This window comes from Cheilinus undulatus, linkage group 14 (assembly GCF_018320785.1).
Source record: "Cheilinus undulatus linkage group 14, ASM1832078v1, whole genome shotgun sequence".
Lineage (NCBI taxonomy): Eukaryota > Metazoa > Chordata > Actinopteri > Labriformes > Labridae > Cheilinus > Cheilinus undulatus.
In genome coordinates, this window is record NC_054878.1 from 2,612,167 (window position 1) to 2,638,366 (window position 26,200).

Genomic DNA, 26,200 nt, shown 5'->3' on the forward strand with positions numbered 1-26,200 from the left:
TCTAAGCGGGAGAACTAAACAGAGAGGCCCAGTCCGGTAAGGATTAGGACCAAGAACCTTCTTACTGTGAGGAGACATCGCTATGAATGTTCAGAGGTGGAGAAATGACAGAACAGACTGTGGCAGCAACAGTGAGGGAAACGTCTTTGTCAGTAAGCTTTGAAATGATTGTATCTCAGAGTGTAACATTAATAATTAATATTCATAGGGAAGAAGACCGTTAGGTTTCAACAGTTGAATGGAAATCAACACTAGCTTCCCAAAAATATGGTTTTGGATGAAGAGATTGAAAGATCCAAATTTCTCTGACTGTCAGTTTGCTCTCTGATGCTGGGTCAGCTGGTGGAGATCAGTGCCATCTTTTTTTGCCAATTCATTGCTTCATTTATTTTTATTTATTATTTTTTTTATTTATTTTTAAATAAGAGTTACGGGAGGTCATCTCAGTATCTCAGACAAAAACAGTTGATAGAGAGAATATAACTTCTTTCTTTTTGTTTCTTTTCTTTTGATGCATTTAATCCAAGCGTTAGTATCGGTTAGTATTAGATATTCTGTCCACACTCCTTACCAGCAGGTGGCGGAAGTGCACCATTTCATTGTTTGCCAACTGGAAAAAGAGGAGGAGGAAGCTGCTGAGCCCGCGAAACTTGAGTCGTTTGCTTACTTCCGGGGTAGAGTTGAGCTGCGTCCTGAGATAAAATGCTGTTGTATTTAGAGAAAGTGTTTGAGTCTTTATAAAATATAAAGGTAAGTAATCTTTTTAACACTATCACACAGTGTAACAGTCAGCTAACCGAGGTAGTTTTATGGAAACAGCCTGAAAACACAGAAGGTTTAAATCAGCGTGAAGCATCAGCAGGTGTGATCCGTCAAATATCAACGATATTATTTAGTAATGGTCGACTTCTGTGTGTAGATTACAGCTACAGGATGAGACAAAATCAGATAATAACAGTAAAGGATGTCAACGTTTCGGTGAATTTCGCTAACACAGTGTTTAATTAGTCTATTGTGATCTCTGCTGAAAAGTACAGAAACTTAAAAAACAAATAAATCTATCTAAAAGGTGTGCAGGAGATAAATGGTTCCACCCAAACATGCAGGCAAAATCTGAGAACTGAATTATTTCTAAGATAAAAACAAAGAAATTGTTTTGATTTTGGTTTTATGGTGCACCCCAGTGTATGAGAGAGAATACCTCTGATTGTTTAATAAAATCGTTTACACTTCTACCTTACAGAAATAATGCTCCTCCTGCAGTCTGAATGTCAGCAGTGAATGCACATTTTTAACAAAATGTCTATTTCTCTCGCATTCTGTCTCATTTGCAGCGTTTATTGTTTTAATGATATTTTCCAATGCTGCAGTAAAAATTAGCTCTTCTATTTCAATGATCAAACACCAGCCTAGAAAAACTTGCAAAATTAAAACAACAAAAAAAACCTTTTAAAATGGTATTTTTTCACAAATTTCAGGTTAATAAAATATTGCGCCCTCTGTGATTTGAAAATTGCAGCAGGCCGTATTGTGATTAATGTCAATTGTGATGAATTGCCCAGCCCTACACCTCATGTGTCACCTCCATCTCATTCGTGCCCTGCCTGCATTCCTAATGCCCTTCCTCTGGTGCTGCCATGTTTGTTGTACTAACTTCCTTCTGCTCTATGACCGTCACCTCTGCTGACCTCACTGGACTAACAATTGTCCTACAGTCGATTCTATTTTACCATTATCATGGGCTTCAGTTCATATTAGCAATTAATTCGAAAAAAATCGATACTTGGTGGATGAGACGATACGATATATCACCAGACAAAATATCGCGTAAACGTCCAGGAAGTGAGGAGACCAGTTTCAGTTTTTGGTCTGAACTACAGTTATGGTATCAGCTTAAATGAGTTGGAAAAGATCCACTCTGGCTGCTCAGTTATGACAAAAATAACAATTAAAATTATTTGATTGAGATTGGCAAAAATTCTTAATGGTGCACCCCTATCTCTAGTCATCAATCTGCTTGTATTGTCATTAGAAAGTAAAGTATTGGTAGTGATTGTCATCAGGATGACTGCATCTGTTTACTGATATTAAATAAGTCATGATTTACACTGTCTCAGTCTCTACTACACTGTGTTTTTCAGGTGTTCACCATGTTGATCAGTCCAGAGCAGGAGGCTCTGATTGGCCGGGTGTTTGAGAGCTACCTTACGGAGCATCACCATGACGACATCCTCCTGCTTTTCACAGATGATGATGATGATGAAGAGACCCGGCACTCAGTTGTTGTGAACGCCATGACGCTGTTTGAAGCCAACATGGAGGTGAACACAACATAAATCAAAACACCGGTGTCTTATTATGAAAAGGATCTAACTGGGGGAATCTGGAGACAGTCGATCATTAAAATGGCAGACATCATGTCGATTTAAAACAAAATAACAAATCATCAGCATTTACAACCTCACCTACACCAATTTATAAATGAAACGATGAAGAATGATATCTCGTGTTAAAAACAATCCCAGCACGAGAAAGTAAATACATCTACATTTTTATGTGAAATCTCAGTTCCACAAAAGTTGGGTCGCTGTGTAAAACGTAAATAAAAACAGAAATCAATGGTTGTTAAATCTCATAAACTCATATTTTATTCACAGCAGATCAGGCACAACATATCAGATGTTGAAACTGAGACATTTTACCATTTCAGGAAAAATATTAGCTCATTTTGAATTTGATGGCAGCAATACAACTCAGAAAAGTAGGGACAAGGCAACAAAACACTGGACAATTTAGGTGGTATTAATGAAAAACAGCTGGAGGAGAATTTTGTAAAAAATTGGCAACAGGTCAGTAACATGAATGGGCATAAAATGAACACTTCCAGGTCCTGAACTGGTCTGCCCAGACCTTTCACCAATAGAAAACATTTAGAGCAGGGGTGTCAAACTCAGTCACAGCAGGGGCCAGACTCTGGATTCAAGACTGACATGAGGGCCTAACAGGGTCATTTTTTTACCCATATACTGTCAACCTTGTTTCACTGGTAATAAAATATGAAAACAAAAATGTTAGCACTGATGATAAATGATTTTTACATTTAAAAAGTTAAAAAGATCAGTTTAAAGACTCACAATCTGAGAAAAGTAAATTTGTTAGTTCAAAAAGATCAAAATATGAAATTGAAACTGAAAAATATTTTTTTAATGGCAAATATATTAGAAAGATGTCAAAATCGTGAGTTTTAAAGGTCAAAATGTGAAAAAAAAAATGTAATCATGAAATGAATAGTCAAAATATAATTAGAAATTTCAAATTGTGAGTATAAAGGGTCAAACTATGGGATTATGAAGTCAAAGTTTGTAGTTGAAAATATGAATTAAAATACAAAATAATTGGTTAAAAAGGCCAAAATATCACTTAAAAATTAGAATTACGAATCTTAAAGCTCACAATATAATCTGAGAAGTTAAAATTATGAGTTGAAATGCTCAAAGTATGAGATTAAGTCAAAATCCTAAGTTTGAATCCAATGTGAAATTAAAACACAAATTAATTTCTTTTCCCATATTCCTGACTTCTTATTTAAATATTTTTACTCCTTTTTCAGATTTTATGACTTAACAAGGATATCTTAAATCATCAAGGATAAATTCACATTTTTTATACTTGAGGAAATCTGCAGACCTCAGACTGATGGGCCAGTTAGAACAGAAATATGAGATCAATTTGGGGGCCAGATTTAACTGTTCCATGGGCCAGATTTGGCCCCCGGGCCTTGAGTTTGACACCTGTGATTTAGAGCATCAGAAAAGGAATAAATCCAGCAAAGAAGACCCAGAGCTGTTGAGAAACTAGGATCCTTCATAAGAATGGGACAACATTCCTCTCCTAAAACTCCAGTAGCTGGTCTCCTCACTTCCCAGTGAGCTGCCATCAAATTCAAAATGAGCTCATATTTTCATGAAATGTTAAAATGTCTCAGTTTCAACATCTGATCTGTTGTTTCTGTTCTATTGTGAATCAAACATGGGTTTATGAGATTTGACAATCATTTTCTGTTTTTATATAGTTTACACAGCGACCCAGCTTTTGTAGAACTGGGGTTGTACATGCAAAGATATCAATCATTTAAAGACGGATGATCTCTGAGAAACACAGGATTAATCAAACCTAAACTAAGCAGACAAACATCCTGCTGGGTGTAGCAAGGATGTTTTTGTGCTTTTTAATGTGTTTTTAGTCCAATTAAAGAGATTTTAACACTTTCAAAGAATTATTATTGCCTGAATCCTGATCATTCATGTCTGTGTTTTGGAGGATTCCCTCCATGAGTACCTGTGAACACCAGAAGTGGTGCCTCTCTTTTTGCTTCTTCATTTTATTCACTGCTTCCACTCTGTGTATGGTTTTTAGGTCGGGGACTATTTTAACGCCTATCCTCATGATGTGCTGGCAATTTTTGACAAAGTGTTACACAAAACAGCCCTGGAGTTAGCAGAGAAAGCCTTGCTGAAGCAGAGACTGAGACACGCTCCTCATGCCCGAATCACAGGTGAGACATTAGTCTGAGTGTAACGATGATCAGCTGTCAACAGGTGATGTGAAGAAGTGTTTTCCTTATGCAAAATACACTTTCTCAGGCTTTTCTAACAAAAATCCCTGGCCTGTCCACAATCCACCACAGGAAACAGAACCCTCCACTCCACCTTTCTGAAATGCTGCTCTCGGATTTTCCTCAGACGATGTCTCGTGGGGAGTTAGCCCCACGCCCAGGTTGAGTTGTGGACAGGCCAGGGGCGCACATTTTTGTTAGAAAGGGCTGAGAAAGTGTATTTAGCATTATATGGGACCGTTAATGCACTTTCTTGATCTTTCTGTTTCCTGTCCTCAGGTCTGCCCATGTGTCCAGAGCTCACCAGAGACACCATCCCCAGGTCCAGAGATGTGGGACACTTCCTATCCGTCACCGGCACAGTGATTCGCACCAGTGTGGCCAAGGTAACACATGACACTTGCTCAGTGTGAAGAGCTTGTTGAAATGTTTATAAATGCTGCTTTTTTCACAATTTTATCAAGATTCAAAAATAACGGGGCACCATCCTTGAAACAGGAAACAACCAGAAAGGACCAAAAATCAGTCAGAGTTAAATCTTAAATACTCTACTTACTAGAAAATATTGTTACTGATTAATAAATATTTGTATTAGGAAAAAGTGAAATGTACCCTGTTACCTTTGCTGCTCAAAAAATACCTTCTTTAGCATTCCCTTTCAGACGAGTGAACTCTCATTTCAAATATCTTGGAAAAGTAGTTCTGAGACCCTTTAAATGTCCTCTTAAATCCAGTCTCACACCCTTAATAGGTAAATGTAAACAAGGTGTGGAGAAATGGCACACCTTACCTCTATCAGTGGCTGGTCATATTAATTTGATTAAAATGAATATTTATGTATATTTTTCAACATTTAAAAGCAATTTAGAAAACATTTTAGCTTCCAAAGCCCTTCAGTATTGTCCCCCACCATGTCTTACCACCTTTGTACGCCAGCTACTGTGGACACTCCGCGCCTGGCATGGGAATGCAATACAGGTTATCAAAGACCTCTATATAGGTGGAGTATTTGGATTTGGGTGTTTTACTTGCAAATGAAACGTGGAGTACAGTTCTCAAACAAAAGCCAAATTGACTAAAGTTTAGCCAAATCTCAATCCAGCCTGTGATAACTGTAAATCAGTTCTAGCAAATGTCATTCATTTTTTTTGGCTATGCCCTTCTCTATATACTTTTTTGAAGGCTATTTTTAAATCCTTGATTGAGGCCTATAATATTGAATTTGTACCAGATCCTCTGATAGGCGTATTTAGTGTTAAACCAGAAAAGACTACTTGGTCAGGAGGTTTTCACAGCCTTGTTCCCTTCACATGTTTGCTAGCTCGTCATCTTATTCTGTTTTTCTGGAAGGATTCAGAGCCTTCTTCCTATGCTCCGTGGATGAAGGGTGTCATGTTCCACCTAAAGCTATAAAAGTTCATAAGGGGGAAAAAGACAGAGTATCTTAGTTTACAGCTGTTACTGGGATAAAGAACTGGAATGACTCAGCTTTATGATTTGGGGATTTGATGAGTCTAGCAGCTCAAGCTTGATGGTTTACTCATTTATCTTTTTTAAGTGCCCTTTGTGAACAACAGTAGCCTTTTGGGGCAGTGTTAATTTTTTTGACTAATTATTTTCGTTATAGTTTTTGCTAATAGCCTTTTTTCCCCTGATGAAAACGAGACATTAACTAATAAAAACAAGTGCACATGGACAAAACTTAAAACGAAATTGACATTTTAGTCAACAAATAAAATGAGACGAAAATGTTTGACAGAGACTTTATCCAGTCAGACCTAATTTTGTCATGTAGAAAGTAGTTAGGCATATGTATCCAATCACAACTGCTTTTGCTGCGTGGTGGCGGGGTAAATTGGGGAGAGATCCAATCAGTTGACTAAATTTACTGTAAATTTCGTCTAATAAAATTTTTGGGAAGTTTCAACTAAAACTAGAACAATTTAGATGACTAAATTATGACTAAAACTGAAAGATATTTTTGGCAAAAGACTGTAACTAAAACTAAATTAAAAAGTGCTGTCAAAATTAACTCTGTTTTGGGGTGGGTTTGGGTGGTGGGATAGTTTGGGAGGAAAAATTGGGAAAGAATTGGACTTAGAAAGAGGGGCTGTTTGTTAATTTTGTAATTTGTATCTTAGTTTTTGCACTATGCAGTGATATACAGTGATATTCATTTGTGTTTACATTAAAAACTCAATAAAAAGATGTTTAAAAATATAGATAAATAAATTATTTGTAATCAGCTAAGAAGAGAGTGTGCAATTAAATGCATACCTTCTCAACCAGCAGATTACTACAATGTGTATGCAAAGCAAAGTAAATCACCAACACTTAAACAGAGACAATAGAGACAGTGAAGTTAACAGAGTGATTAGCAGTACTGTTAAATCCCAATGAGCATACATTTTTATATAAAACATCATGGTCTGGGGGTTTAGTTACTGTAGCTACATTTTGTTTGTTTTACCACAGCGAAAATGCAAAAATGTTTTACAGAGTTTGCTCTGTTACAGAAAAAAACAGTTTCAGCATGGATCCAACTCCTCCAGGAGAAAGAACTGGTTCACACCAGGACTTGAGTGCTTCTGTGGGGGCAGCAGGCCCAGCTCTACTGCTAAGGGTGTGATGGTATTTTACAGATGACCTGGAAGAGTCTGAGAAAGAACAAACTTGTTATTGAAGTGTTTTAATTTGTGTTTCTGTGTCTCTCAGGTGCTGGAATACGAACGGGACTACATGTGCAACAAGTGTCGTCATGTGTTCACGGTGCAGGCGGATTTTGATCAGTTCTACACCTTCGTCCCTCCTGTGTCATGTCCCAACCCTGACATCTGTAACTCATTTAAATTCACGTGTCTGACTGATGGATCTGAGCCCGGAGCCTGCAGAGACTACCAGGAGATCAAAATACAGGAGCAGGTAAAAGCAAACCTGACATCCTCTACCATCTGATCAGTTTAATGGTGTTACTCAGCATAGGTGCAGCCGTGTTCTCTACAAACAGATCATTAAAATGTTTTGATATCGGATCACTTTGGCTGAAAATCAGTGCCTCATCAGTGGATCGCTGTGTTTCAGGTGCAGAGGCTGTCGGTGGGCAGTATTCCTCGCTCCATGGCGGTGGTTCTGGAGAATGACCTGGTCGACAGCTGTAAATCTGGTGAGAACCCTTTAACGTGTTTGAGTCAGAGGATCTCTTTTGCTAAAGTTTGAACTGTTCAGATATGGGGCATCTCAGAACCCCCTCCTCACTCAGCACAGCCTGGAAGTCAACCTGCAAAAACACAGTAAATCATTAGCTGTCTAGTTGTCTGTCGAATCCTCTGACCTAGAAAGTACAATTATTCAAACGGACTGTAGTGTAGATGCATTCAACATGAGGCAAAGCTAAACATGTAGATTTAGTTTTCTCCTGATGGTGGCAGTGTTGGTGTAACCAGCTGTGTGCTTGTAGGAGACGACGTGACGGTGTACGGCGTGATGTGTCAGCGCTGGAAGCCTTTCTATGATGGCTCTCGCTGTGATGTGGAGCTGGTGCTCAAAGCCAACAACATCGAGGTGAACAACCAGCAGGCGGCGGCGGCTCTGCTCATGAAGGACGTCCAGAAAGAGTTTGAGGAATTCTGGGATGGATACAAACATGATCCCATCGCTGGTATGCTGGACTGTTTCTTAACTCTAAATATCCTTATTCCTGTGCTTGTTTTGTCCTTTTAAACACCACCCTCTCCTCTCCTCTCTCTGCAGGTAGGAACCAGATCTTACTGAGTCTGTGCCCGCAGGTGTTTGGCATGTACGTGGTTAAATTGGCCGTAGCCATGGTGTTGGCTGGTGGGGTACAGAGAATAGATCCCTGTGGGACAAAGATCAGAGGTATATCTCCTGTTATCTCATTATAATGACAAAATATAAACAGAAACGTCCCGAGCTTTTACTGGAATATTTCTCTTTAAAAAAAACAAAAGTATACAGTACATTTTTTATTATTTTATCGTAAAAAACCATCTGTTATTTGAACAGTACACATCCATAAGTGATTGATTCCTTATTATTTTAACAGTTTCATAGACTTATGGTGCTTTTTCCCTACAGTCGTAAAGAGCAGTGGTTCTCAACCTTGGGGTTGGGACCCCCATGGGGTTCTCTAGACACTAAGAGGGGGTCTCCAGTTGGCCTAAAAAACCTAAGAATATTTTTTAAATTACACTGTTGCCACTTAACACCAATTTTGTCATATTTTTTTTACCCCTTTTCATCATTTTTTCCCACCAATTTTAACACATTTTTTACCATTTAACACATAATTTTTTCAGTTTTAAACTCTTTCCATCACTTTTTATCTGCCTGTTTTTGCCACTTCTAAACCAGTTCTTGCCACTTAAGCTTCATGTTGCCTCTGATGACGCATTATTGCAACTATTAACCACTTTAAAACCACTTTTTACACCCAGTTTTCCCATTTCAACCTCATTTCACTAATTGATATGCCCATTTTTGCTAGTTTGACCAATTTCTGCCACTATCTGCCTATTTTTTCTTTCTCAGTTAACCCTTTTTGCCAGTTTGTATTAATTTTTCATCCCATTGCACCAAATTTCCAACCATCTTTGCAAATTTAATGCCATTTCAGCCACATTTTAACTCCCCTTTACCACCATTTCTGCAAATTTTTGCCACTTTAACCCATTTTTACCTTTGTTGCCATTTTTACCCAATTTTTGCCACTTCTAACCTGTTTATGCTACTTTTAAAATCCAACTTCACCACCTTTTTTCCATTATCAACCCATTTTAATCCTTTTATTAACAAAAGGGATTTACATTTTTAAGAAGGCTTTTTACTACACAAATGATTAAAAGAAGAGATTTGTTTCTTTGAGAAGAGTGTTTTTTTTAGGTTAAATATGAAATATGGGTATCACAGCTTAACTTTACAATGGACCATGGTGTTGTTGACCTCCATGGGTCCCCAGTTTGGCTGGGCACCAGAAACCTCTCCCATTCATCCCCCCTTATGGACGGCCTTGTCTGCACATAACTAATTACTTATACAGCCGAAGGTGTTTGAATACAGCCGTGCACTTAACTGTGCACAGAGTATTCAACCACCTTCAGGTACAGTGGGGGTCCCTGGTCTCTGGCACCTTTATTTTGGGGGTCGTGGCTGAAAAGGTTGAGAACCCCTGGTATAGAGAGGATGAGCACAGGATTTTGAGGTGAAAATGCCTTTTTTTCTTTGACATTTAAAAAAGTAGTAAAGACATGACTATCAGATGTACAGGCCAGTCACAAAGAATTCAGACCCCCTTCACTTTTTTCCATTTTCTTATGTTTCAGTCTGATACCACAGTCGTTTAAATTTCCTCTTATTAATCTACACTCAGCAACCCATAATGACAACATGAAAACTGAATTTGGCAAGAAAAACCTGAAATATCACAGGGATGGAAGTATTCAGACACTTTTCCCAGTACTAAGATGAACCCCCTTGGCCGTGATTACAGCCTCCAGTCTTTTTTAATATGACCCAACAAGCTTTGCACACCTGGATTGGGGGATTTTATGCCATTCTTCTTTGCTAATCCTCTCAAGCTCAGTCAGGTTGGATGGGGACTGTCGGTGGACAGCCATGTTCAGGTCTCTGCAAGACAGGGTTCAGGTCAGTGCTCTGGCTGGGCCCCTCTTGAACATTCAGCTGTCCTTAAGCCACTCCTGTGTTGTCTTGGCTTTGGTCTTAGGGTCGTTGTCATGCTAAAGGTGAACCTTTCATCATGACAATGTTGGAAATGCCCCAAAAAATTCCAACGCAACCCCTTCTAATGAAACTTATCTCCAAAATTTCCATGAAAACACTTGGAAAATTTTATTCAAACACCCCAAACAATTTCCCTTAAAAATTCATGACAGTTCCTGACAATGTAATTGCAAATTCTCCCAACATTTCAAGCAAATTACTTCAACTACATTGATTGTTGCTGTTAATTTTCTAAAAGATTTTTACAGTTAAAAAAAGTCCAAATGTGATGTCCTCATCTGTACGTGCAGGATCTGAGGAGGTTAATTTACCACAGGTGGACTTTAAGATTCAGAGAAATGGGCAGAATCTGAGCTAAGTTTACAGTGTTGTTGCAAAGGGTCTAACTATATGCCAGTGTGAGATTTCAGTTTTTATTTTTAATGCATTTTCAGGAATGTCTTTGTCCTGATGGAGTAGTGCAGTGGTTCTCAACCTTTTCAGCCTGTGACCCCTAAAATAAAGGCACCTGAGAACGGGGACCCCCACCGTACCTGGAGGTGGTTGAACACAGCCATGCATATTCAAGAATAGTGCAGACAAGGCTGTCCATAAGGGGGATAAAGGGGGAGGAGGGACCCAGCCAAACTGGAGGCCCATGGAGGTCAACAAAGTCATGGTCCATTGTGAAGTTAAGCTGTGAAAACCATATTTTATATTTGACCACTCTTATCAAAGAAACACATATCTTTATTTTCAATTTGAGTAACAGGGGATTAAAAGTGTCTGAAATGGTTTTTAGTGCGAAATGTTGGTGGAAATTTGGTGGAATGGGATGAAAATTTGATATATACTGGCAAAAAATGGATTAACTATGGTTAAAAAGGGGGAAAAAGGGCGGTAAAAAGTGATTTATAGAGGCAATAAAGGGTCAACTAAGGCAACATAAGGCAGAAAGTGGCAAGAATTGCAATAGAATTGGCAAAAACAGGCAGAAAAAAGGTGATGGAAAGGGTTTAAAATGGACAAAAATGTGTTTAAGTGGCAAAAATGTTCTAAAATTTGTGTTAAAAAGTGATGAAAATTGGTTGACATTTGCTAAAATTGGTGTCAAGTGGAAACAGTGTAATTTTAAAAATATTAGTTTTTTTTAAGGCATCTGGTGAGCCCCTCAGAGTGTCTCGCAACCCTCATGGGGGTCCTGACCCCAAGGTTGAGAATCCAAACAAACCACTGACTTGAGTGCTTATCAGCAAAAACTGTCCTGTTTTACCTCTGCTCTAAAATCTGCTAAGAAGGCGTTCTATCAATCAAAGATCTGTGCTGCCACTGATGCACGCAAACTCTTCTCTGCTTTTAACTCGCTCCTCTCTCCTTCTAACCCACAACCCTCCAGTATGTTGACTCCAGACATGTTCGCCTCCTACTTCACTGACAAGGTTTCTACCATCAGCAACCAATTCTCTGAGCCTGTCCAACTCAGTTTTCTGCCACCAGCTAGTGATGCATCACTTAGCTCATTCTCTCCACTAAGTGAGAGCGAGGTCACCAGGCTTCTGCTTGACTCTAAGCCCACAAACTGTCCCCTCGATCCGATACCATCACATCTCTTGCAGGCGATTGAGCCCACAATCAGCCCTGCTGTGAGTTGTATCATTAACTCCTCTCTGTCCACAGGTGTTTTCCCAGCTGCTTTCAAACAAGCGCGGGTTACACCACTGCTCAAAAAACCCACTCTCAACCCAGCCCTGGTTGAAAATTACAGGCCGGTCTCACTTCTCCCATTCCTATCAAAAATACTGGAGCGCACAGTCTTCAACCAGCTCTCAGAACACTTGCAGAACAATGATCTACTTGATCAGAATCAGTCTGGCTTTAGGCGGGGCCACTCTACTGAAACTGCACTTTTGTCGGTAACGGAATCACTGCAGCCAGAGCAGCTGGTCAGTCCTCAGTTCTCTTACTGCTGGATCTGTCCGCTGCCTTTGACACAGTAAACCACCAAATCCTCCTCTCCACACTCTCTTCACTTGGTATCTCAGGATCTGCCCTACAGTGGTTTAAGTCCTACCTCACAGGGAGATCTTTTAGAGTATCATGGAAGGGAGGAGTGTCTAAACTGCATGGCTTATCAACAGGGGTACCTCAAGGGTCTGTGCTTGGTCCCCTACTTTTCTCAATATACACCACCTCACTTGGTGCAATCATCCGCTCCCATGGCTTTTCTTATCACTGCTATGCAGACGACACACAGCTATTCCTGTCCTTTCCACCAGATGACACATCTGTATCAGCTCAGATCTCATCCTGCCTTGCTGATATTTCTAAATGGATGAGGGAACGTCACCTTCAGCTCAACCTGCCCAAAACGGAGCTCATTATCATCCCAGCCAGTCCCACTATGGAACCGCAGATCAGTATCCAGCTTGGATCAAATAATCTCTTGCCCACTAAGTCAGCCCGAAATCTGGGTGTCATGATTGATGACCAGCTAACCTTCAAGCTCCATGTGGCCTCGATTGCTCGGTCCAGCCGTTTTGCCCTCTACAACATCAAGAGGATCAGACCTTACTTGACAGAGCATGCTACACAACTCCTGGTACAGGCTCTTATAATATCACGTATTGACTACTGTAACTCATTACTGGCAGGCCTACCTGCATGCACAGTTATACCTCTGCAGTTGATCCAGAACGCAGCAGCACGTCTGGTCTTCAACCAACCCAAGAGAGCACGTCACGCCTCTTTTAATCTCTCTACACTGGCTTCCAGTTGCAGATCGCATTAAATTCATAACTCTAATCATTGCTTACAAAGCAGTAACTAAAACTGCTCCTGTTTACCTGGAGTCCCTCATCCAGGTCTACACTCCTTCTCGCCCACTACGCTCAGCCAGCGAAAGCGCCTGGTACTTCCAGCACATCATGCTCCTAAGTCACTAGCTCGACTCTTCTCCTCTGTTGTCCCTAAATGGTGGAATGAATTACCCAACTCTATTCGATCTACAGACTCCCTCTCTACTTTCAAGAGAAGGCTAAAGACCCAGCTCTTCAGAGAACACTTTGCACTTAGCTAGGCAATTCTCTACTGTTGTCCCCAGTAGTAGATTGAGTCTCAGCCAGACTATTCCCCACTGCTGTCCCCAGTGGTTGAATGAGTTTCCCAACTACAGTTGGCTCGCACTGTCCTGCTCTACTTCTGGGATTTCTTTGCCCAGCTCTTTGGGAATGATCCAGCACTTGGTACTTGGTAAATAGTTGTTGTGAAGTCTAATGAATGGCGATTAGTGATCCCACATTTTCCTTGATTCATTGTTGCTGTCTAACAACAAAAAAAACAAAAAAAACAAAAAAAACAAAAAAAAAAAACAAAACAAAACAAAAAAAAAACCTCCACAAACAACGTATATTTTAGGTACTCTGCCTTAAACTCTACATGGCAGCACTTGCATCCAATTCGACCTGAAGCACTTGATGGCACTTACTGATGTTGTTTCTTCTTGTCTAGATCATTGCTTGTGTTGTTCTTGCTCTCAAATGTACGTCGCTTTGGAGAAAAGCGTCTGCTAAATGACATTGTAACATTGTAACATTGTAACCAATGAATTTCGATGGCTTTAGCAGCAGGTTGCATCATAAAAAAAGATGAAAAAGGTGATGGGGGTCTGGATACTTTCTGTGTGGTCTAAAATACCAATACTAAGCATTCAGGTGTGAACTACATTTAAATATTGGAATCAATATCAGTAAAAATCTAATACTATGGATCCCCCATAATCAGCAAGCAGCTTTCCTACCTCTACTAGCAGATCAGTGTAGCTATCACAAGTAATTCAGATTTTTTAAGATTTGAGTTTTTTTTTTTTTTTTACTGTTTTCACAGTAATTAAAATAAAAAAGTGGAATCTTGTCATCCAGGTGAGTGTCACATGCTGCTGGTCGGCGACCCGGGCACAGGGAAGTCTCAGTTCCTGAAGTATTCGACAAAGATCATGCCTCGCTCTGTTCTTACTGCTGGGATTGGATCAACGAGTGCAGGTAGGACCCGTTCTCCATTAGATCTCAGCTTAGAGGGGTTTGTTTGAAGTGTGCTGTTATTTTAGCCCGACAGATTGTTTCATACGTCTAGGATCATCGAGGATGTTTCACATTCTCACCTCAGTGATGGTGTTGGGAAGGACAGAACCCTTCAAAATAAAACTTGGAGGAGAATTCAGTGTGCCACATTCTTTCCAGGCCAGTCTGAACAACAGAAAATAAGCGTGGCACCGCTAAGAAGTAGACGACACAGCATGAGCTTGTCAGCCATCGTTGTTCACTGTCAGTGGAGCCTTTGGTAAATTAAACTCTGGCTGATGTCGGTCAGGAGAAAAACAGAAACATCTTTTTTACAGAGAAAAGTTTTCAGTGTGGATCTTTTTTCTCTGTCTTTATAAAGAAATATTTAGTTCTTAACAAACTGCAGCTGCATCCACACTAATCTCTTCTAGGACTGGGCGTCCAATTTGCCCAGATTTTCTTACTGTATTTGGTGTCACTACAAGGCACTTAAAGGAATGTTTTGTTTGGTTTAAATAAACGTGCATTGCTGTGGATAACATTAAGACCAGTGGTGCACATTTTATTTATTTATTTATTAAAGGGGGAACAATACATATTAATGAACATTTTAAAAAATGTAAATATGCCTGATTGTAGCCCAAGGCTTATTTCCATCTGCAGACCCCCTGGTAGGTTGATGTAAGAAATAAGATTGCACAGATTGCACAGCAATTAATATTGCACATATCCCTATATTGCACTGATCCGTATTGCACATAGCCCTGTACTGCAATGATTTATATTGCACATACCTATGTATTAGTATAGTTTACAGGCTTGCACTACTACTCCACAGCTACTCCTTTCTCCTTAAATGAAGCCGATTGGTCTGTTCATTCTTTGATGAGCCTATCAGCTTGATGGATCTTCTTGATGACAGATATGGAATCTGACCAATCCATCAGCTTTGCCAGGCCTCTGTCATTTATCCTCTGTTGAAACCAGGATGGTCCCATTGAGAGAATGAGCCCAGACGTCCCATCACATTCAGACATTCCTGTCTTGTTGTTGCAGGACTGACTGTTGCAGCGGTGAGAGATGGAGGGGAATGGCACCTGGAGGCCGGCGCTCTGGTCTTGTCAGACGGCGGTTTGTGCTGCATTGACGAGTTCAACAGCATCAAAGAACACGATCGAATCAGCATCCATGAAGCCATGGAGCAGCAGTCGATCAGTGTGGCCAAAGCTGGGTACACATCCGATTATTGAAGAATCTGCTTTTATCTGTATTTTACACAGTGGCCTAACTTTTTTGGAATTGGGTTTGTATTATCTTGAGCATATTTAATTCGGAGTTTTGATGTCAAATAATAATTTACAGCTCCCTGAAAAGACTTAGCTGTAGTGGAGTGAAAAAGTATTTGCCCCCTTTCTGATTCCTGAGTTTTTTGCATATTTATCACACTTCAATGTCTCGGATCATCAAACCAATTTTTAAATATCACAAAGACAACCCAAGTAAATACAAAATGCAGTTTCTAAATGATTATTTCATTTTTTAAGGGGGGAAGAAAATCCAAACCTATCTGGCCCTGTATGAAAAGAAATTGCCCCTCTTGTTAAATCCTGAGTTAACTATGATTAACCACAGTTTTTAGAAAGCTGAGTTCAGTTTCACTGGCCACACCCAGGCCTGATTACCACCAGATTTGTTGAATGAAGAAATCTCTTAAATAGAAGCTGTCAGACAAAGTGAAGTAGGCTACAAGATCTCAGAAAGAAACGCATCATGCCACCATCCAAAGGAATTCAAGAACAAATGAGAAACAAAGTGATTGAAATCTATCAGTCTGGAAAAGGTTACAAAGACATTTCCAAGGCTTTGGGACTCCAGAGAACCACGGTCAGAGCCATTATCCACAAATGGAGAAAACTGGGAACAGTGGGGAACCTTCCCAGGAGTGGTCAGCCAACCAAAATGAGTCAAAGAGTGCAAGGTGGTCCCAAAAGAACCTAGAACCACATCCAAAGACCTGCAGGCCTCACTGGCCTCAGTTAAGGTCAGAGTTCATGACTCAACCATCAGAAAGACGCTGGGCAACAATGGCATCATGGGAGAGTTCCAAGGCCAAAACCACTGCTGACAAAAAAGAACACAAAGACTCGTCTCACATTTGCCAACAAACATCCTGGTGATCCCCAAGACTTTTGGAGAAATATTCTGTGGACTGACCAGACAAAAGTTGAACTTTCTGGAAGTTGTGTGTCCCGTTTCATCTGGAGTAAAAATAACAGCATTTGATAAAAAGAACATCATGCCAACAGTCAGACATGGTGGTGGCAGTGTGATGGTCTGGGGCTGCTTTGCTGCTTCAGGACCTGGACCACTTGCTGTGATTGATGGAACCATGAATTCTGCAGAATGCAGAAGGCCAACGTCCAGCCATCAGTTCATGACCTCAAGCTCAAGCACTCTTGGGTTATACAGCAGGACAACGACCTGAAACATACCAGCAAGTCCAACTCTGAATGGCTAAAAAAAAAAACAGAATGAAGGTTTTGGAATGGCCAAGTCAAAGTCTGGACTTAAATCCAATTGAGATGCTGTGGTGTGACCTGAAGCAGACAGTTTATGCAGGAAAATCCTCCAATATGGCTGAGTTAAAACAATTCTGAAAAGAAGAGTGGGTCAAAATTCCTCCACAGCGATGAGAAAGACTCATCACCAGTTATCACAAACGCTTGATTTCAGTTATTGCTGCCAAGGGTGGAACAACCAGTTATTGGGTTCTGGGGGCAGTTACTTTTTCACACAGGGATAGATAGGTTTGGGTTTTTTCCCCCCTTAAAAAATTGAATAATCATTCAGACACTGTATTTTGTATTTACTTGGGTTGTTTTTGTGAAATATAAAAATTGGTTTGATGATCCGAGACATTTAAGTGTGATAAATATGCAAAAAACTCAGGGACCAGAAAGGGGGAAATACTTTTTCACAGCACTGGTGATGCTGAATTTCTCACCTCTATTAGAAATAGGGAACGTGATGTGAAAATAGAAAATCAATCCTGAACAAATCATACTGGAAGATTCTGGATACTGGAAGATTCCCTCTCTCTGTATTAAACATTAATGACCTGCACAGTGTTGCTGTCATTTTGGCCATGAATGCTCTGATTGGCTGTCCATCTGCTCTTCTCAGTATGGTGTGTAAGCTGAACACTCGTACCACCATCCTGGCAGCCGCCAACCCCAAAGGCCAGTACGATCCCAACGAGCCGCTGTCGGTGAATGTGGCTCTGGCCAGTCCTTTGCTCAGTCGATTCGACCTGGTTCTGGTTCTTCTGGACACCAAGAATTCCGAGTGGGACCGCATCATCTCTTCATTCATCCTGGAGGATCGAGGTAGACCGTCTTTGTGAATATTTTACCGTTTTGGATGCTGCTTCTTCTTCTTATGTTTTCATTTGGCAGTTGTGTATCTTTAAATGTGAGATACCAATTCTCAAACATTTTTGATTAAAAATCAAGGATGCAGCTCTTCTGGATTTCCAGAGTATTCTGGATTTTTAGACCATAAGCATTACTTAAGAGATGTTCCTGCTCCCTCCCAGTAGGTGGTGCATGAGGAGATCTTAAAAATTGGCATTAAAATGTGGCAGGACAGTCCTGAAGCAAATCAAATGTTTTATGCCAGAGTTATACCAACTTCCTGCAAAATGGCAAGGTTGTCAAATGATCACTACTCCGCCAAGGTGTCTTTTGATAAAACATGTCGGATTTTATGGACGGCCATTGTGACACTGCTTTGGCCTTTATTTTTCAAAATCAGAGCCAGGAGGAATAAACAAATTGCCGAGCGATGTCACTTCCTGATACCATTTGGGTTAATATCATTGAGCACCACCCAAACAGCCTTATTTTGAAATCGAGAGGAAACAGGTGGACTTCCTGTTGGTTTTTGGGTTTGAGTTCAAGAGGCTTTTTTGTAGGTGTAGTCATGATGCAAAGCAGACCAAAAAATCATCAGTCTAGGTTGCATGGTCTGTGGAGGCTGATTGTTTGAAATGATTTTGGAGTGAAAATTTCAGAATTCCAACTTTGGAACCAGATTATGGCCCCGCCCTGTGGTGGAAAGTCACAGTTTGAACAACTTAAAATCACCAATTTGTCTACAATCAGCAAAAAAAATGCTGGAGTCATTCAGTTTAAATCCCTCAGAGGAGAACCCTCAGATGTGACACCTGTAAAACATCCAAAAATACCAAATATGACCTTTGCCTTTTATGAACTCACATTTTCTAACAGACAGTAAATTAGTTTAGTGAGCCATCATCCAAGATTGATAAACTGGTGAACAATCGGTGCTTAGCCCATGAGTTCATGCTAGAGGAAGCTTCTGTTTCCTCTGCAGGAGATCAGAGGGAGAACAAAAGAGAACCCAGATGACCCAGGTTCAGATCTGGGGCTCCTTTCCACATTTAATTCCCTACTCTTCTTTTCTCCCTCTCTCTCTGTCTCTCCTGTTTCCAGTGGGATCCACTGTCTGATCAAATAAGTATCTAATATGTATCTTAACTAAGGAATGATTGGCTTTTCTTATAATTGAATGGAGATACCGTATGGGTCTTGTCTTCTTTCAGGACTTCCTGCGGAGTCCTCAGGCCTGTGGTCCATGGAGAAAATGAAGGCTTATTTCAGCGTGATCAAACGCCTGCAGCCGCAGCTGTCTGAGGACGCCAACATCATCCTGACCCGTTACTACCAGCTGCAGAGACAGAGCGACGGACGCAATGCTGCACGAACCACCATCCGCATGCTGGAGAGTCTGAGCAGACTGGCTGAAGGTGGGGACGGACAAATCTGTTACCTAGATTTACTTTGTAGTCCTACTGATAATCAGTGTTAAACTGTGTTAGAACGACCCCAGTACATGTGTATATACTGGTGTTGGTTTAACATGGTCTGAGAATGTTGAGCCATCTAGTTTGGTCAGAAAATCCAGAACCCATCCAGTCAGTCCATATCAGACTACAAATTGCTGGGGTCTTCTACCCCCCTCTTTGTCACAGTGGCTTTTTCACTGAATAGTACCATCTCAATTCTACTTATTTTCCTTTTTTTATTGGATATTTTCCATCAGAAATCATACCTCATACTTTAATTGGTATAATCTGGACCCAATTCCACTCACCTTTCCAAAAGTTGCCAACTATGGTCTAAAATATGGCAAGGAAAAATCCCCCAACAAAGAAGTCGATCTTTAAACCCTATTCAACACTCCATCTTTGCCTTTAAAGATTGTTTCATCTTAAATAGCTAATAAAACATTCCATCCTTGCCTTTAAAGATAATATCCATGAAGGCTATTCAAACATTCCATACTTGCCTTTAAAGATATTTTCCATATAATCTTATCAAACATTCCCTCCTTGCCCTTAAGGATAATATCCTTATAAGCTTATCAAACGTTCCATCGCTGCTTTTAAAGATAATTTCCTTATAAGGTTATCAAACATTCCATCCTTGCCTTTAAGGATGATATCCTTGTAAGCTTACAAAACATTTTATCCTTGCCATTGTATGTCCACACTGCTGACCTTTACTGGTTTTGCTTGAACCCTTCAGCTCACGCCAGGCTCATGTTCAGAGAGACAGTGACTATCGAGGACGCCGTCATGGCGGTGTCAGTCATGGAGTGCTCCATGCAGGTAAGGAGGAGACAATGATAAACTCTGATTCTCAAACACCACTGAATCTTTTTACTTTACTTTACTTACTTTACTTTTTTAACCTTATATGAATGGGGACAGCAGGTTCAGTTTTTCTGTTCTATTTTCCACACTTGCTGTGTCTCAGAGACTCTAAGGAACAAAACAAGCGCACCCACATGATCCTGTGGCCTGTTTTGGCACTTTGGAGAGGTTTTAGTTGGTAAAATATGACCAAAAGAAAGAACATCCAAAATTGAGCTTTTTTCTCTTTAGAGTAAAATGTGTTTTTTATTGAAATAAACATGCAAACCAAATATTCATAAAGCTTTAATGCCATCTAGTTACCTGATGTTCATTTAGTCTCATTTTGAAATCCTCCTGGGTATTTCTCTGTAAAAACACTGATGAACAGATGTTTTTGAATCTGATCAGGCGTATGGCTCTATGAAGTTTCTAAGCTAAAACATCACAGCAAGAGCTAAATAACAATTAACAGTGTTAAAAACTAAAAACTTAAAGCAATAGAAGACTGCAAAAATAAATTTAAATGAAGTATCTTAGACTCTAAGGTCAAAACAAATACAGAAAATTGCATTTTTATACTTCTGTAGTGAGTGCATTTTTTAACTGTTTATATCTTTTTTTTAATCCAGTCCCAGATATTCTTCCATCTCTTCTAAGTCAGCCTCCATTTCAAAAAAACATCCTGCTACAATTATAAAATCAATAATTTCTATGTCGTTGAAAACTTGAGGAAAGATTTGAGACCTTAATAAAAAATATGCACAGTCAGGGTTTGACGTGAACTTTTTTGCTCACCAGCCACTCTGGCTAGTGGTTTTGCAAACTTATTAGCCTCTGCATTTCTACTAGCCAGTTTTTTGTTGTAATCGTGCTGAATTTGGTATGTCTGGTATGAGATGAAACACATGCTCTGTTATGTCTGTCCTCTTAATAAAGCCCTTCTCCCTGTGCATTTAAAACAGTGCACTATAGATATATATTATACTTCCCAGTCAGAGTCATCTATGAGTCAATGACTCAGTGAATGTGCAGTTTAAACTTATAATACAATACTGTCTATTAAGTAACTGTTCATGAGGAAAACAAACTGCAGCTGGTTTCATAAATATCTCTATGTCTCATTCAGACAAATGTTGACGGTCAAATCTCTAGCTTCCTCCATTCTCCTTTAAATTGATGTCGTCATTTATGGTAGAAGTGTCTTTATCTGTGTAAATAAAGCTTAAAATGTCTGAATTATCTGTTAAAATAGCATGACTTAGATTTGATGCATTAGCTTAACATCTGTACAGGTTTAAACTTCTGCTTGAACACCATCTCTGTTATTCAGTGTTACTGAAATAAATCAAATTACAAACAAACAAAAAGAAATCTCTTAATTCAGTTGAATTAAGGTATGAGTTACACATTCTTATCCATCTGCCTCTGTCAATCATATTTATACCCTTGTCCTTCTGAGTTATTAGGAGAATATTGATCCAACAATATTTAAACACACTGCACAGAGAAACAGACAGCTGGAAAACACACACACACACACACACACAAACAGGGCTGAGCTGCTGGTCCTTCATGGACAGAGAGGAGCTTTAAAGCAGGAAAAGAAAGTTCAGGTCTGCATCTACACTACCAAAATGCCAGTGTGTGTGTGTGTGTGTGTGTGTGTGTGTCAGCATGAAAGCCAGTGTGCAGATCTGCAAGCATCTAAATCATAAACACTGATGGAAAAGCACAGTTAGAGGAAAACAGAGGTTGTGATGCTGATAGAGTTCAGTGGCCATAGTGGCTAGCTGAAGTCACTCTGAAGAGATTTTCTGAATAAATGATGCACATTCTAAAAACCATTAGTGCTGTGATAACCTGCAGTATGTTTACACTATCCTCTGGTGAACTCAGAACAGAAGATTAAACCTGACCTGATACCCTAGGGAGTTGTTTGAAAGTCCTACTGGCTTGGCTGCCTCAGATATATTGGCCATGAGGTAGCTCAGGTGTTTTAGTTGGTGACCTCTCTTCTGTGTCGTTTCAGGGTGGAGCTCTGCTGGGAAACGTGAATGCTCTACTCACCTCGTTTCCCGCTGAGCCCTGTGAGCAGTACCACACTCAGTGTCGGACTCTGCTGCAGGGTTTGAACCTTCCTCAGCTGCTGAAGAAGGAGATCAGCCGACTGACCAGGTGAGTGACTGAACACCTGTCCAGCCTGTTTATTAATGAGGGGCGTAAAGGTTCTTTGGAAGTCAGCTTTGGGGTCACGTTTCTGTACAATTTCAGATCATCAGGAAAAAGCAGAAAAAAGACAAATTTTTAGATTTCTCTAATTTATCTTGAAGTGACTGTAGAGCTCCTTAGACCTGTCATAGATTTTCTGTCACAGCCTTTGTCAACAGCCAGTGAACACTTGTGGTGTGGACATTGAGGTGGTGACACGTATGAATATTTAGGTGTACACCTGGATAATAAGTAGGACTAATAAGTAGTATGAAAGATTTAGAAAATCTTTCATACCATCAGCAATTAGACTGTATAATTCTAAAGTAAACAGATGAGACTCCCAGACGATTGAATTTCTCTTCGGGGATAAATAAAGTTATTGTATTGTATTGTATTTTATTACTTAATTAAAGAAATAACACATTTAGATGAATACTCAGGTGTTAGAACCCCCTTCTCCCTCTAAAACAAGCCTGTTAATGATTTATAAGTCTCCGTAGTCTCTTCTTTCTCACTGCTCCTGTAGTTTTAAGTGTAATTTCTCTCCTGTCGAGCTGAGCCTGCATGTTAGAGACTCAGTGGTCGAGAGGAAGAAAGTTTTTTGGTCTGATGAAACCAAAATGGAACTTTTTGACCATCAGACAAGACACCAAGCACTGACATCACCACAAACCACTGTTGAGCACGATGGTATTTAGTTCATGTATGCACACAGACTTGCTCAGTGTCACTGTTTGTTACTCTGATTCAATTTCTGCTTCATCCTGTCTGTTTCCCATCTCACCATATGTCAGCCAATCATCTATCAGCTGTTGGCTGCACATAACATCATCTGAAACTTCATATATGGAGCACAGCGGGCCGTTGTGTAGCCCTCTGCAGCGATAAAACCTAGCCAAACAAACTCTGAGTGTCCCAGAATGCCACGAGTAAAAAGCCCCTATTAAATACACCCTTTTGTTTGACACAGAGCAAACACACTCCCTCACACACACACTAACAAACAGCATCCAAGCCTCGTGTGGGGTCCAACACTGTTAAAGCTTGTATGAGGATAGAGAGGAGGTGTCTGCGGGCTTTCTTCAACTGGCTGAGCCTGGAGCTTCTCAACTCCAAAAACAATGGAGCAGATTTCAAGTTTTAAGTCAAAATTCATGAAACTGTAAATATTAACAATCACCAACATCAGTTTCTCACCAGAATTTAATTTAGAGAAGAAATAGTACCCAGTCTTTCAAACCTCTCCTTCGCTGCGGTGAACGTTTCAGACATTTACAGTGCCATGAAAAGGTATTTACCCCCTTTCTGATTCCTGATTTTTTTTGCATTTTTATCACACTTAAATGTTTCGGATCATCAAACCAATTTTAATATCTCACAAAGACAACCCAAGTAAATAAAAAATGCAGTTTCTGAATGATGATTTTATTCATTAAGGGGAAAAAAATCCATCAACAGCAGAGGAAGATGGTGACATGTTGTCCATTTTAATACACTCTTAAAGCAGCATATAACATCATGATCTTTGTTCTACAGGATGAAGAGAGACGCCTCAGGTGTGTCTCCACCTGCTGATGATCACCAGCATCAATGCAGAGACACAAACTCTGCCCACAGCACAAAACGCCACGACATCACAGTGGAGGGAGGCCTTGATTGGTTCCACTCCATCAATCAGTCAGTATCACCTGAAGGCTTGGCCCCGCCCATAATTACATCCACCCAGGTGAAGCTGAACACAAGCGCGAACTTGGAGAGTAAAGAGACGAATGACGAGGCGATAACCCACAAGGACATTTCTCGCCGTTTTACCTCGTCTTCAGACGAGGAAAGGCAGAACGAGCGCAGTAAAGAAAAACAAGAGAAGAAGAAAGGATGTGAGGGACAGAGAGAGAGTCCTGAGTCCTCTGAGTTTGTTTTTCAGAGAGTCTCTAAGAAGCTGAGAGAGCGCCGACTGAAGGAGCTGAGCCATCATCAGGAGCCGGACTCAGAGCGGGGAGGAGCAGCGAGGGCCGAGTCTGGAGATAAACATGTGACCAACACAACATCAGAGTCTCACAGGAGCAGCTCACTGTCATCACATGAATCCACACCCTCAAATCATCCTGTTAAAGATCTCCTGAGCACCGTCACAGGACAACGACCCAAGGACAAGACGGGGACGAAGAGGGCAGAAGATGAACCTGGAGAAGAACTGCGCTCCAAGCTGTCCAGTTTTATTTTCAAACCGAGGAAGATGAACGCTTCAGCACATGGCGACGAACTGGACGTTAGCACAGGAATCCTGGATGAAGGAACGACGACGCAGACGAATGTCTCTGCACAATGCAGAGACGTTGACAGTGACACAGCGAGAAGGACAAGAGAGGAGAGAGCAGCGGATCAGGATGAGACCGAGAAGAAGACCAGAGTTTCAGGAGTCAGAGGCAGTGACATGAAGTCTGCACCAGAAAGAACTGACACTGTAAAGACCGCTGTGGCGTCATCAACGCTCGCCAAACTCTCCAGATTCTCCTTCAGCTGCAGAAGTGAGCCGACAGCCACGGCTCAGCCTGGCGAGGACAAAAACCGTCAAAGAGAAGAAACTGAGAGAGCAGATGGAGCAGGAGGGAGCATCAGACCTGTGGACCGAATCAAAAACCTGCTAACCCTGGGACAGAGAGACCAGCAGGGGGCGGAGCCTCTTCATCAACCTGCAGATCTGTTAACTCTGAGACAGAGAGACCAGCAGAGGGCGGAGCCTCCTCATCACACTGCAGATCTGTTAACCCTGAAACAGAGAGACCAGCAGGGGGCGGAGCCTCTTCATCAAACTCTGCTGGGATTAAATCCTGTGGAAACAGGGAAGAACATTCATGTTGATCCTCAGAGCTCGGCCGGCGTGAAGAAGAGAAAGTGTTTTGAGCTGGGCCGTGGTCTGAGCGGTTCTGGTACGTTCTCTCTGTTTGGTTCTGATGACTTCAGTAACGACGTCCTCGACACCGACTGGGACCAGGAGGTTTCTAAGAGAGCCAGGATCTAAATCATGCTCTGCTCTGAGTCAGAGACCATGGCAGACGATGAAATGTGAGATTCTGTAGTTTATGTGTGGAAAATAAAAATGAATCACTGATGAAGTCCACATTTCTTGCATTAATTCTCCTTTGTACAGAATCATTCAGGGTTTTTCTCTCTAAAACTTTAGCTTGATTTCATACAAAGAGGTAGTTTTCTGCTTTTTTTATCACTCTGTTAATCTCATTATTCCTATTTTAACAGTGTTGAAGTGTGCTTCAATCGTGTGTCCTCCGTTTCATGACCATTAGTGTGCATCTCCCCTTGTCAATACACTAGTAAAGTCCAGAGGTAGACAAAGTCCCAAACTTCAGTACTTGAGTCAAAGTACGGATACTCCTAGTCACTCCTAAATTTTACTCCAGTTAAAGTGAAAGTAACTCAGTGTATTTATTACTTGTTAAAATGCTGGAGTACCTGCTTAGGAAATACCTCAGAATTCAAAGAACTCTTTAAAAAAAATCTCAAATTGTACTGTGACATTTCTTAAGTGCAGTCACTGGACATTTTGATATTTCTAAGGTTTTTTTTTAATTTTTTTTTTTTTTTTTAAATAACATTTTTTAAACCAGCACTGGTTCAGCAATGAAGTGGACCTCATACAGGGGGCAGCATAACCTGATGAAGGTTGTACAAAGTCACCCTCATTAAGTCAACATGTTTTCACTAACAGTACAAAATCCTCTCAAAGAGCAGATCAACTAAAAAGAATAATGCTGATCCAACGTCCTAAAAAGTGCAGATAATGCAAATAAAGACAAGCGCCGACATGAGGCTCAGGTTTGTGCATCCACAGATTGATGTGAT

At 40.5% G+C, this 26,200-nt stretch overlaps 2 protein-coding genes across 2 annotated transcripts in view; both read left to right on the forward strand.

Annotated features, from left to right (window-relative positions):
• Positions 1-26,200, forward strand: part of LOC121521899 (oocyte zinc finger protein XlCOF6-like) — a 310,080-nt gene that overhangs the window by 263,946 nt on the left and 19,934 nt on the right. The gene's annotated exons all lie outside the window — the stretch shown is intronic.
• mcm9 (minichromosome maintenance 9 homologous recombination repair factor) lies at positions 630-25,455 on the forward strand. The gene is made up of 15 exons (XM_041806095.1): positions 630-750; positions 2,142-2,321; positions 4,417-4,555; positions 4,895-5,001; positions 7,331-7,537; positions 7,697-7,778; positions 8,073-8,273; positions 8,366-8,491; positions 14,269-14,388; positions 15,466-15,640; positions 17,593-17,795; positions 19,034-19,237; positions 20,019-20,101; positions 22,158-22,303; positions 23,876-25,455. Exons 2-15 carry the CDS (start codon positions 2,151-2,153, stop codon positions 25,359-25,361), a joined length of 3,450 nt encoding a protein of 1,149 aa, XP_041662029.1. The 5' UTR covers positions 630-750; positions 2,142-2,150; the 3' UTR covers positions 25,362-25,455.

What these genes read in the sequence shown, in the direction of transcription:
- mcm9 (XM_041806095.1), top strand. Translation starts at nt 2,151, where the DNA reads ATGTTGATCAGTCCAGAGCAGGAGGCTCTGATTGGCCGGGTGTTTGAG. An exon ending in TTCGCACCAGTGTGGCCAAG is followed by an intron (nt 5,002 to 7,330) that starts GTAACACATGAC and finishes TGTGTCTCTCAG; the next exon opens with GTGCTGGAATACGAACGGGA. An exon ending in TCATGGAGTGCTCCATGCAG is followed by an intron (nt 20,102 to 22,157) that starts GTAAGGAGGAGA and finishes GTGTCGTTTCAG; the next exon opens with GGTGGAGCTCTGCTGGGAAA.